Raw genomic sequence first — 13,936 nt, 5'->3', positions numbered from 1 at the left:
GAAAGCAAGGTGAGTCATCCGTACCTCAACCTCCAACCCAAAACCAGTCCTATGATCAAGAGAAATTCCTGTCTAGGTACCACCAAAATAGGTACAATGCACTGCTAAAACAGACCTTGTGGACTGAGAGAGTTGTTCAAATCAAACCCAATGGTCCATATGGCAATTATCACCAGCTTTTCCTTGAACAAGGATGGACCAGGCTCCTAAACCCCATAACCAAAATCAACGAAGAGTTGGTGCGTGAGTTCTATGCCAATGCCCTTCCTCTAAACCCTCAAACCGACCCTTTCACTTTTGAAACCTTTGTGAGGGGTAGGACAATCAAGTTTGATCGTAATGCCATAAACAAATTCCTAGGAGATCCTTTCGACCTAGATGTTGAGGCTGAGGATGGGATTGATGATTTCCATAAGAAACAAAACCTAGGTCACTTCCTCCTTGATAATATCCACGATGAAATAAAAAAATTCATAATGCTAGAGGGGGAAACCTATGACAAAAGTGATGCGGGTAGAGAAAACATTGCCCAATATAAACTGATGAAACCACCAGCCAAACTGATGTTTCGATTCATCCTCCATAATGTCAAGCCTAATAGTCATATGCTCGATTGTACCATTGATGTCTGCCCATTAATTTTTTACATTCTCAAAGGCATCAAGGTAGATATAGCCCGAACCATTGCTTGGCAACTAAGAAAGGTTGTGCTTCAAGGCCATGGTGAGCCAAAAACTCGCCTATCTTTTCCTGGTTTGATCATGGGTTTGATCAAAGACACCCACATGAGGATGCCCGCTGATTATCATGAAATAATCAAAAACCCCATTGATGATGCCTTCATTACCCGATACATCATGGGTCAATCTAAAAAGGGTAAGGGTAAGCAAGCTTCATCTTCTAGGGCACCTCCCTCACAATCCGAGCCCCAAGATGCACCTCTTCCATTCCCACCAGCAGCTGGTTTTGATTTTGCTAGCTATGTTCAATGGCAACATGAGAATAATGTGCTTAATTATAATATGATGTCAGCCATTCATCGGGAAAACATGTACTTTCAGCAATCTCAATACATTATGCAGCAGCAACATGGATACCCTCCAGAGATCATGGACTAGTTCATGGCACCTCCAGCTTTTCAAGAGTATGTGAATTGGCCTGAGGACACGCCAAAACCTTTTGGAGGGGGTGGAGACTTTAGAGGTCAGGATGATGCGAACATGGAGGATATTGGTGGTTTAGGTGATGATGATGATGATCCGGCAAATGTTCCAAGTGCCACTTCAACCCCCCATGGGTCAGATGATGATGACATGCAGTCTTGAGGAGGAGGAAAAGTCTTGAAAGCCAGTTCTTCAAAGAGTGATTTTATCAAAGCTTTCAGTCATTTCTTGCTGTCTTCCTTAGCTGTTATTTCTTTTCTCTTTTGTTTCTTTGTGAACAATATTCTGTTGGTTTTTATTTTACCACATGAACTCATATTTTATTTTATGTTATCAGCACTTTGTTTAAGTATTTTGGATATTGATGTATGGTAACTTTTATTTCGTTTTAATTAGTATTATTATGTTCGTATTTATATTAGTATGGTTTAATTTTATTTTGTAGTATAATAATTCATAGTTGTGATTAAAGCGCAAAGCCAAGGTACAAGTTTCCAGTTTTTCTAGGTTTTTACTCGAATATGGAACGAGTACTTTGCGTAAATTTCATTTCATTTAGTTCTTTACAATAATTTATTTGTTTGTGAACCACGTAGTACTAGCCTAAAGTGAGGAAACCTCAAATGTTTGTACATATGCAAGGAGACCGGCTTTCATTGTTTAACTCGTTTGTGTTATGTTAAATCCAATAATTGTTTTAAATTGTGTGAAGGCATGGAAGTGATCAAGGCACATTTTTTGTTATTGAGTGAAACTTACTTGACCACAAATAGCCTACCTTGTGAGTAGAGCGAGTACTTGCTAACCCACTTGAGCCAAATGAATCGGAGTCATCAATTATGAACTGTCAATTCATAAGCACAATGCTTGATGAAGTTGCCTTTAAATTTTTCAAAATTCAGTTCATTCTTGACGCACTTTAGGACTCTGATATGTTTTTAATTGTTGAACCCTAAAATTTCAATGTTATTTATCCCTTTTGCCTTAGAGTAGAGGAACATTCAATTAGGGTATTTGTTGATTCAAGTTGGGGAGAGAAGGTAGATGTAAATCTTATGTCAAGTACTTTGGTGTAAATTTATCTTTGATCAAAGGCAACATGTTGTTGTAAATACAAAAAGAAAAGAAAAGTAATGTGTACATGAAAAGAAAAAGAAAAAGAGAAAAAGAAAGAAAAATCCAAAAAGAAAATAAGTTGTCAAGATCAAAGTGCTTCATGTTTAAGCACCAAGGGTTTGTAATGACTGGTAGGAAAGATTGTGAATTTTAATGGTTGATACAAGGAATGTTCCTCTTTGATAGGCTTTTTGATTTCAATTGCCCACATATGACATTTCTTTTGTAGCCAAGCCAAGTTATAACCCTCAAAGACCTTTTGATCCATGTTTTTATGCCTTTTGAAACGATATTTGGATGGACACATAACTTGATTGGAATGTTAACTTGATTGCCGGATGTGTGTTCATAACCCTCATTCATTTGATTTCAATTGTTTATCTACTTTCATAGAAGTGTGTTAGGTGTGGTTCGTAAATAAATATATTATTGTTTTGAAATGTTTGACATGAACTTTGTACTTAGGACTCATCTCATGTTAGTAGTAGAATTTTAGATTAGTTGGAAATTTAAACTTGCCCGCGCATTCACTTTTAAATCATTCATCTGAAGATGTTTTCAAAGCCTTGTGTACTTGTGTCTTGTAATTTACTTGTTTGATTTTCAATCTTTTGTTTGAGGACAAACAAAGAGTTAAGTTGGGGAGAGTTTGATAAGTGCCAAGAAGTGTTATTTTCATGTTATATTTCATACACTTTTTGTTACTTGTTTTACAAGTTATCGAAGGAAAAGCCGAGAAATAAGTGTTAAATGCCTTATTACACTTTATATATCTTACTCTATCCTTTTGTGCAGAAATTAGCCTCAAGACACTGATTAAAGACCAAAACCATGGAAGAACACTATTTGGGCAGAAGCTGATCCAGGAGAGAAGCAGCTCGCACTCAAACTCGCACCTGCGAGTAGCAGATGCGAGCAACTCGCAACTGCGAGCTCCCTTACTCGCAACTGCGAGTTAGGGCGGTTTGACCTCCTCATTTATGACGTGGCAGCTTTGCATTGGTCCAGAGAAGCAACTCGCATCTGCGAGTGATGTAGCTCGCATCTGCGAGTACAGGTAGGGCAGAGGCTATAAAACACCCACTTGCTATTCCTTGAAGATATTATTATGTTGGGATTTTCTTAGCTTGATATTTTTTTCTTAGTTTCTCTCTTAGGTTTTAGCTTTAGTTTTCTTTAAAGAGAGAAGTAAGGTAGATCATATAGAGTGAGAGTGGTTTTGGAAGTTGGATGCTTACTCCTTAGTTGAGACATCACAAGTGTAATGAATCCTTCCTTTTCAAGCTATCCTTGCAAGGCTTCCATGATGATGTGTAGCTAAACACTCTTTGTTAGGATGAGAGGTACTTGATCTTGCTAAACATGTAATCCTTTTGATCTTGCAATATACGATTCTAGCAATTTATATTCAATATTGTTGTTATTCTTGTGTTAATGCTTTCAATAAGATTCAAGATGATTTGGACACAAACTCTTGAATCTAGAGCTAGAGTAGCAATATATCTTAGGTTAAATTCTTTGACAACTTTGTTAATCTTGTGATAATCACCATAATCAAGAGTTTAATGCTTTCGAATGCTTAATCAGGCTGGACACGGTCGATTAAGTTATCCGATCGACTTTGTTATCGTTTAAGGGATTTGGACACGAATGTTTAAACGATAACTTAGAAATAATTATATCACTTTGGACACGAAGGGTAGTTTAGAATTGATTGTGATAATGTTGTTTATAAAGCTAGAATTCGTATGGATCATTTGGTTACGTGTGACGCTTGGTTAAGGAACGCTACTCCTAACAAGTTTCAATCCTTATTTATCTCATCTTTTACTTTTTGCAATTAGTTTAGCTAGATACATTTCAATTCAAACAAACAAGTACTCTTAATACTTTGAATGATAATTGATTTTAAACTGTCCTTGATAACGCACTATTCCCTGTGGAGACGATACACAAATACTTATCTTGTTTGATGCAAAACTACTACATCACTAACAAGCACACCTCCTTTTAAAAACTAGGCAACTTTTTTAGGGCCTAATAGACCTCTAAAAAAAAAATTGGACCCAAATTTCATCCTTATTTTTTGGGCCTAGGGCCGTCGCCCTCTTTGCCCTGCCTCATATATGCCTCTGCCATTGATGTTGAATGGTAAAGTATGTTCAAATCGGACTAATCACCTATACTTTGCACTTGAAAGTTGACACTTTATCTTTAAATTAATAATTAAATGAGTTATTTCATTTCAAAAGGTTTTGTGAAATAAATTTTGATTGTTTTTAATTATTATTACCCATATCAATGAATATTGATTATTTTTTTATCTTTAGGATGATTCTTTTTTTCTTTGAGGGGGTTAGGTTCCTTCTCAAGGTCTGATTCTTTTTTCTTATTAAATGATCTGAGAGTATGCTCCTCCTCAAGGTCTCAGGTTTGACTTTCCACGAATGTCAATTGAGGATGAGCTAATTTAGCTTATTAAAATAAACTAAATTAGCCCACTCAAATTGGTACTTGCGAGAATCAAACCTGAAATCTTGAGGATGAACACACTTCCAAGTCCCAAGTCAATATCATCATATCAACCCAAGTGGATTTATTATACTTTATTTATTGATTTAGGTAAACGGTGTAACGACATTTTTTAATTTGAGTGTCCCATGGAATCTCCCTTAAACATATAAATAAAAAAGCCAAATTTACTCTCAAATTGAATTCAAATATCAATACATTATATTAGGTAGACAATATAGAATACAATGTTTAGAAATTTGTGTTTTTGTGACAACTATATTTAGAAATTTGTTATAAAACTATTAAGATATAAGTGATTTTTCGGATAAAATAATAGACCTTTTTTAGATTAAAGAGTTCCCTGATGATGGCTTCTCGCTTCATGTCGTGAATTGCAAATTGCTTTGGTGGAGCTTCTTCTCCCACTGGAAGTGTTTGAGTACTATCGATGTGACCGTAACATCTCTTTGGGAATGAATTTCGACAATGTCGCTACAATTCTAAAGTGTTATCTTTTCCATCAACGCTGATGGTTGCAGCGACTACACCGTCACCTTCCTCTTTGAAAGCCCTAGCTAGTATGTTTTCTTTCTTTTTAAAAACACTAACTTTATTTTCCAATGCGGTTGCAAGTAGTTGCAATTGCGATCATTAAGAACGCTACAAATCCAATCTTTGCAACGAGAAATAATTTTACGTTTTACATTGATAACCTGGTTGAGAGGTTCTTGACATACACAACTGTAAAAGACTTATAAATCAAAATCTTTTTCAACTCTCCAGTAGATAAAGGCTTTAGGGTCGCAAGTGTCTTTATCTTTTTCTTGAGAAGATTTCACTGAATAGGGACACATTGATGCGGCTGTTACCACAGATAAATGGTCTAATGATGTTATGATGCTGGGATTGGAAGATCACATTGCAATTGCGGTGCAATGCCGTAGTGGAAGCCATCAAATTAAAATTAAAATTACTGCTTAAGTAGAAAATATTTAGATACTTCGATGAAAAAGTTTATAGGATTTTTAAATAATATCAAATGCCACTTATCATCTAGGCATTGTTTTGTATGTATATTGTAGTATGAGATCTTCCTGTTTTGTGTTTTTGGGGTAAATTATGTGAAGCTCAAGACAAGATTTCTTATTTTGAGATGAATCTGATGGACATTCCTAGGCAATAAATTTTGAATTCAGAGAGTCAATATCATGCCACTATATGGACATTCATAGGCAATAAATTTTGAATTCAGAGAGTCAATATCATGCCACTGTATGTCATCAGCTTAGTTTTCTAGGATATGTCACTGTATGTCATACATATTTTTTATGTTTATATCTACGAAAATAAATTTTTATGTACCGATATTAGAAAGTCGTGATACAATTTTGAAAACTCTTTACTATTTTAAACGTATAAACATTGTTTTTTTTTAAGGAAAAACGTATAAACATTGTTGTAGTGTTTCTATTTTTTTCTTTCCATTTTATATGCAAATCATCATTTAACATATTTAACATATACACTGCACTTGTTGCGGATTTTGTGTGTTTATATATGCGAAAACAAATTTCTTTGTACCGATGTGAAAAAGTCAAAATAAAATAAATTTTCAATTTTTAAAATATCAACAATAATGCAGTGTTTCTTTTTTTTTTTTTGACAGAAATAATGCAGTGTTTCTATTAAATATTTTATTTTATTTTATATGCTAATTAGTGAGATTACAAGATTAAAATATACAAAGTTAGTTTTTTATTTTTATTTAATTTTTAGATCAATAATAATTTAGCTTTAGTGCTCCATTAAACCCTCGAAATTGGGAATATTATGAGTTTGACCGATGTTAAATAAGTGAATGTGGTGGCTATTAACTTTAATATAGCAGTAGTAGATATGCAAATTTTTAGAAGGGTGCCCATTTTTGCTTTAGTACTAGTAGGCATTCGTGAGTTTACATAAGTGTCTTTTAATTTTATGCACGTATTGAAAAAGATGAAAAGAGGAAAGTACAAAAGAATATATGAAGAGAAATAAAGATAAAGGAAATGATAAATATTTTTAATGTTGAAAATCTAAGTTCAAAGTAGAAACTGCTTGAATTTATAATTTATCAACAAAATAGTTTAATGTTGTAAAATTTCATGCAATTATTTAAAAAAACAATTTTTGGACATATAATAGATACATAATACATGGAGGTAATATGGGTCATAATATACAATAATTTTGTATTTCTAACTTATATAATATTTTTTTTCACATGACATGTATGACTTCAATAATCATATTTAACACATGATAAACAAAGGAGAATCATATTATTTTTCAAAAGTCATATACGTTATATGAGAATGAATTCCTCTTGGTGATTGATATGCATGACTTCAAAGGACATATATGATATATGAGAATGGCTGAAAGTGAATTGTGCATGATTTATCTAATATTCAAAATTTAATTTGCAATCTAGTGTGTTCGAAGATAAATTAAATAGTCTTGCTTTGATTTCTAGCAAAATGACTTTATAAAACATTGTTTATAAAGATATTATTGATGATTTTGCAACAAATAATGCATGGAGGAAACAATTCTAATGATATGAATATGAGGTGCACAACTTTCTAATATCGGTACATAAAATTTTATTTTCGTAGATATAAACACAAAAAATCTAAGCTGATGACATACAGTGGCATGATATTGACTCTCTGGAAATAACCATATAAATTGCAAATACTAAACATGGTGAAGGAGAGAGGACTCAAAATCATTAGTCATACAAATTCAACCACGCATGCAGGGATGAAGATTATAAAATACATCAAGAAATTTTCAGCCTTCAAGTGAATGTAATCAATTTCTCACACTCCTAAAAACATTATTCAATAATTTGAAAAGAAAAAAAAAACAGTTTTGTACTTAGAGATTTACAAAATTATAGATTGCCTCAAACAGAAGATAGGAAAAAGTTTTCATACATCCAATGAAAGGAGAGACAAAGGAGCCAAATTGGTAGTGTTTCCATGTATATATACTCAACAAAAGAAATATCCACATATCCGACATAAGAAATGTGATTCAAGGAACAAATTAGCTTCTTTATCATGTTATATCTCACCGAGCAATATCCCACCACAAAATTCTATAAGACACGTACAAACTAAAAATATGGCTAGTCATTTTTACTTTATTTTCAATAATAAGCACATACATATAATACAATACCATAACATACCACATTCTAGCCTATTCATTTTTACTTTATTTTCAGAAACTTGGCTAAGTAGTTGATTCAAATGACCTGCTAGGAAGGTGATTTTCACTCTTCTTTGATTTGTTGATAAAGAGAAGAAATTTAAGAAGTGCATCTCAGCTATCCCAATATTAATTTAATAAATTATCTCAAATGATGAAATATAACACCAGAAAATTGAAGAAGAAATATAAAGTACCTTACTGCCTAACCTACCAATCTCCCATGAACCTGCATAATCCATTTTTTAGCACATTTCACGAAATAAATGTAAAATATTGAAAGAGAAGTAGAGAATGTGAAGGAAAAAGAAACCGGCCGGAGGAAAGAAGGTTCGCCCATGAAATTAAATAGTAGAAACAATCCTACCTTCTCATGTTTGTAGAGAGAACATTGGTCATTGATGAGGCAAAAGGGAGAAATGTAAAGGATCGGAAAATGGATTTCATTTAGGTGAGCTCCAATATGGAATGGAGTAATGCTATTGACCGTACATTATTTCCTTCAAATTTCCTTGAAATTAAAAAAAAGATCTTCCTTACCAAAAACAAACAAGAAAATATCTTCTAGAGTGGGTTTATGAAAAGGAGTGGTCTATAATAGGAATAGTTAACTAATTAGAACCGTAAGACTAAAATTAAATAGAGGGTGGAGGTTTATTGTAACTATACACAGTCTTGTGTTAATAGTAATAGATCCCTCCTCATATAAAATATAGGGTTAATTATGTTTTTGGTCCCTACAAAATTGCGACCTTATAAGTTTAGTCCTTGCTTAATTTTAATAGCATTTTTAGTCCCTACAAAAAAAATTCTGCACTCAATATTAGTCCTTACTCAATCCAAAATTGTTTAATTTATGCTTAAACTCTTAAGTTTTTCAACAATTTTTTTACAGGCGTGTTAAGAACGTTATTAAAAGGTCCTCCGAAAAAAATATCGCAAAAATTTGATTTCTACGTCAATATTTTTGTTACTTATATCTTAAACTTTTGTCATTTTAAAAAATTCATATTTAATTTATTTCATGTTAAAAAATTATAGATTTTAGTAAATGAACCTTTCATAGTGTTCTAAACTTGTATAAAAAGAATCGTTAAAAAATTTTAGAGTTTAAGGATAATTAAACAAAATTTATTTTAGCAGGGACTAAAATTATAAGTAAATTTTTTTTTTTTTGTAGGGACTAAAAATGTTATTTTCAATTTAAATCATTATTTAATTTTCAATGACATTTAAATCATAAAGAAATGAATTTAGTCTTGTTAAATGGTGGTTCAAAATTAGTTTATATCATAAAACTATTTATTTATGTTAAAATAGATTAATTTTTTTTTTGATAGTGTAAAATAGATTAATATTTAATTATTAAGGGAAGAAGTTGTAATTCAAATATTAAGAGAAAATGGAGCGTATATTTTAACATAAAATAATAGGGGAATTCTTTAAAAAAAAAAGGAAAAAGAATAGGGGAAAAAAAGAAAGAGCGTAATTTACTTTAATTTTATTTTAAAAGGAAGTTGTCATCTGTCAAATTTTGCCCCGCAATTATTGTTTCCCGCGAACCCATCCGACAAAAAGAGAGACCACAAACTGAGATCAAGACATCCTAAAACTTAGCAGATGAAGACTTAGCAATGTTTCCTTCTTCTTCATAAATTCAACGTCACAACAATGTTTCATTCATCTCCTTCTTCAACAAAATGTTTGTTCCTGTTTCTCTTTTTCTTCCCAAAAAAATTCATCCTTTTCAATTTCTGAGCAACACTCATTTCTATTTCATTCCTTCATTTTCCTTCTCCTCTTCTTCAACTTCAACCATTGATGTCGATGATGCTGTTTCCATGTTCAATCACTTGCTCCATAAGAATCCCACTCCACCCGCTATCGAATTTGGTAAGATTTTAGGTTCCCTTGTCAAATCCAAACATTACCCCAATGTTGTTTCCCTTTCTCATCAAATGGAATTTAAGGGAATTAAGCCAGGCTTTGTCATTTGCAACATCCTTATCAATTCTTTCTGCCAATTGGGTCTTATCCCTTTTGCTTTTTCTGTATTGGCAAAGATTCTCAAAAAGGGTTACGAGCCAAATACTATAACATTGACTACACTCATCAAGGGTCTCTGTCTCAAAGGTCAGATCCATCAAGCATTACACTTTCATGATAAGGTGGTTGCGATGGGATTTCATTTGGACCAAGTTAGTTATGGAACCTTAATTAATGGGTTGTGTAAAGTTGGTGAAACAAGAGCAGCCCTTGAATTGCTCCGACGAGTTGATGGAAAATTGGTTCAGCCTGGTGTGGTAATGTGCAATACCATTATTGATGGTATGTGCAAAGGTAAACTTGTTAATCATGCTTTTGATTTATATTCTGAAATGGTTTCTAAGAGAATTTCTCCAACTGTTGTCACATACACCGCTTTAATTAGTGGGTTTTGCATTGTTGGTAAATTGAAAGTAGCACCGCTTTAATTAGTGGGTTTTGCATTGTTGGTAAATTGAAAGTAGCAATTGATTTGTTTAATAAAATGATATTGGAAAACAACAACCCGAATGTGTATACATTTAGTATATTGGTTGATGGATTTGGTAAGGAAGGAAGGGTGAAAGAAGCTAAAAATGTGTTAGCTATGATGACGAAACAAGGCATTAAACCGGACGTTGTTACTTATAACCCTTTAATGGATGGATATTGTCTAGTAAGTGAAGTGAACAAGGCTAAGAGTATATTCAACACTTTGTCTCGTAGGGGAGTAACTGCTAATGTTCGGAGCTACAATATCATGATTAATGGATTTTGTAAGGTTAAATTGTTGGGTGAAGCTATAAATCTCTTCAGAGAAATGTGTTGTAAAAGAATTATTCCTAATGTGGTAACTTACAATTCCCTTATCGATGGTTTGTGTAAGTCGGGGAAAATCTCTTATGCTTTGAAGCTAGTCGATGAGATGCAAGATAGAGGTGTACCACCTAATATGATTACTTACAATTCTATATTGGATGCTTTATGCAAAAACCATCAGGTTGACAAGGCAATTCCGTTGTTAACGAAGATGAAAGACGAAGGAATTCAACCAGATATGTGTACATACACAACACTTGTTGAGGGACTATGCAAAAATGGAAGACTAGAGGATGCATGGATAGTTTTTGAAGATCTTCTGGTCAAAGGCTACATTCTAAATGTCTATATATATACCGTTATGATTCAAGGGTTTTGTAGCCATGGCTTGTTTGATGAAGCATTGGCTTTGTTGTTAAAAATGGAAAACAATGGTTGTATTCCAGATGCTAAAACTTATGAAATAATTATCCTTTATCTCTTTGAAAGAGATGAAAATGAAATGGCAGAGAAACTTCTTCGTGAAATGATAGTGAGAGGTCTACTGTAAAACTGGAACTATGTAAGATATTTTAATATTTATTCATTATTGTTTTGAGTTTATGCTTCAACATTATTTCATCATTTCATTTATGTAGTTAAGTTTAGTATGATAAACTTAAGGTTGAATTTCCATGACCTGAATCTTACACGACTGGCACAAACTTGGCATGGAACTTAACCGAAGTAAGCTAAGAATTATGTATTATGTTCTTATGGCTAAATTTAAGTGCTGTATAATGAGTAACGAAGGTCTCATTGCAGCTGCATACATAGTCTACTAAGATATGCATCAAAGACAAGTATTAAAAACTAGAACGGTCTTCAAATTCTTTGGTCATTAGGAACTAGGCTTAGATTTTATAGCTTGAATGATTTTTAGAAAGCATGGTTCTATTTTCTACAATCAGTGATGACTTTGCAGTTTTGAGTGGCTATTTATCTGAAATATTGGTTTAAATAGTTTATAGAACATGTATAAACTTGGATGTGAATTTTGTGAGATTTTACGATAAACTGATTCCCCAAAATCTAGGTAATTGAATGCTATCATTTTTGTTTCTGTTTGCTGTTTAACACTTAATAAGATTCTAAAACTAGTATACTTGACAAAAATCACTCTAAAATCGTGATTAAGTGATGTATGATTGAATAGTAAGTGAAGTAAATAAAAATTAAAGCTTTGTTCCCCCTAGTTTAAATATAGAAGTGTAGTTTTAAGTTAATTTTAACATGATATACTGTATGTCTGTATCTCTTATATGCCAACTGTTTGGAAAGTTTCATTACTTGTGAATCTTTAAAAATCTGGGATAATCATCTAGATCCTTTCTTAGTATGGTAGGAGGCCAGATATTAATATATCATGCTGGGGTTGCATAAGCTTATGTTTGATGATTTGTTGAATATGAAAATGCATTGAATATTAGTTCGATTTTACCCATTCAGGAACGTATACTCTGGTACCCTGCACCTTCATTATACAGTTGTGTTATTCTGAGATGATTTGTTATTTCGTGAGCTCACATTCATAGAATTCATGCACATTTAGTTGCCATGATTGCAACACACGAACTGCGACTTGATTGGGGACAAACTGCAAGTACGTGTGCGACCAAGTCCTCCACTTGCAATGAACCTGTGAGTGTGGTGATGATGAAATCTGAGTTTGATTATGCATTCTACGATTGTTCAACTATCAAGCTCAGAACCAAAATATTTAAGAGAGGTTTGTATTGTAATTTTACTTCTTATGATCCAATTGGATGCTGATCCAGTAGAAAGAGGAAAGTATTTATCCTGGGTGATACTTTGGAGGACCCTAACTCTTATATAGGCTAATTTCCATGGAGAGGTTGCCTTAACAATTGATTTGATAGCCACAATATGGCATTTTGTTTAAGTCCAGTTAAGTGAAATTGAACCTGGTTTCTTGTGTTTGGCTACTAGTTATACATTCTTGTTGTTGGATTCGGCAAAAAATAGATTTGCATTCTCATTCAAATCTGAATACAAACATGGAGTGAAATAAAAAGGATACTTAATTTGTGTGTATGAGGGTGCAGAAATTTCGAAATCTGCATGATGTGTACCCTTTTATGATTGGCTCTAAGGAAAGGTGGAAGAGAGATGAAAGGCTAAGAATGATTTGTAAGTGCAAGTGATGATTTCTTTTCTCCCCCTCCAATCCAATTCCTTATGAGATGCTAGTATTTTGGAATCAACATTTTATATTAGAAGAAGAATATGTTATTTATTTTTACACAATTTGTAGGTAGTGAGTACCTAGGGAGGACTTGTTTCTCCCTCCAATTGCTTATGAGTGGACGTGCGTTCTTTGATAGATTGAGCAAAGAATTAACTAGCAATTTTTTTCCGTAGAAGGTTCAGTATTATCTGATTATCATTGCTATTGAATACCTCATTTCCAACAGTTATGCAAAGTTATTTTCATTTGTGAAAGGTGAATCCAAGTCCTCCCTAGGTTCTTGGTCTTTCTCTTTGATGGAACATTTATCTTCTCTTGATATACCATAAATATGATGCATGGTTTAGGATGGCAGCACCTGCTCACTTTTTTAACAATCACAGTCTCTCATATTCCTGAATATGGTGAGGTTTGCAATGTGCATCAGGCCATGAATTGTGACTATGAGAGGTTATTAAGTCTTTCTTAGGCTTGCTTCTTATTTAAGTAAAATAATTTCTAGAACTCAAGAAATCTATAAGCACACAAAAGATGAGTAGATTTAGAAGTCCTCGTGAGCTTAGCTCAGTTGGTATGGACAATGCATAAAATATGCAAGGTCCGGGTTCAAACCCCGGCCACCACCAAAAAAGATGAGTAGATTTAGAAAAGGGAAATGCTTAATCAAGCGAAAAGCAGTGTCCCGAGAAGATCACGGACTTAATAGTGCTGGATAATTCAAAGTCAAACCATAATTATACCCCACTACCCCATGTTTTGTGGAAAGTGTGAAATTTCATTGGCTGGAAGGCAA

The 13,936-nt window shown here is 33.2% G+C and overlaps 1 protein-coding gene across 1 annotated transcript; it reads left to right on the top strand.

Moving 5' to 3' along the window:
- Window positions 1–10,552: 10,552 nt before the first annotated feature.
- LOC146917907 (uncharacterized) lies at window positions 10,553–11,475 on the top strand. Its single transcript, XM_085716669.1, has one exon. The coding sequence runs from the start codon at window positions 10,582–10,584 to the stop codon at window positions 11,443–11,445; it is 864 nt and encodes a 287-aa protein (XP_085572795.1). The 5' UTR covers window positions 10,553–10,581; the 3' UTR covers window positions 11,446–11,475.
- Window positions 11,476–13,936: the final 2,461 nt, after the last annotated feature.

The sequence above is a fragment of the Medicago sativa genome, chromosome 6 (genome assembly GCF_051527215.1).
Source record: "Medicago sativa cultivar Bolivia chromosome 6, Bolivia_mono, whole genome shotgun sequence".
Classification (NCBI taxonomy): Eukaryota; Viridiplantae; Streptophyta; class Magnoliopsida; order Fabales; family Fabaceae; genus Medicago; species Medicago sativa.
This window is presented reverse-complemented; position numbering and strand designations above follow the sequence as displayed.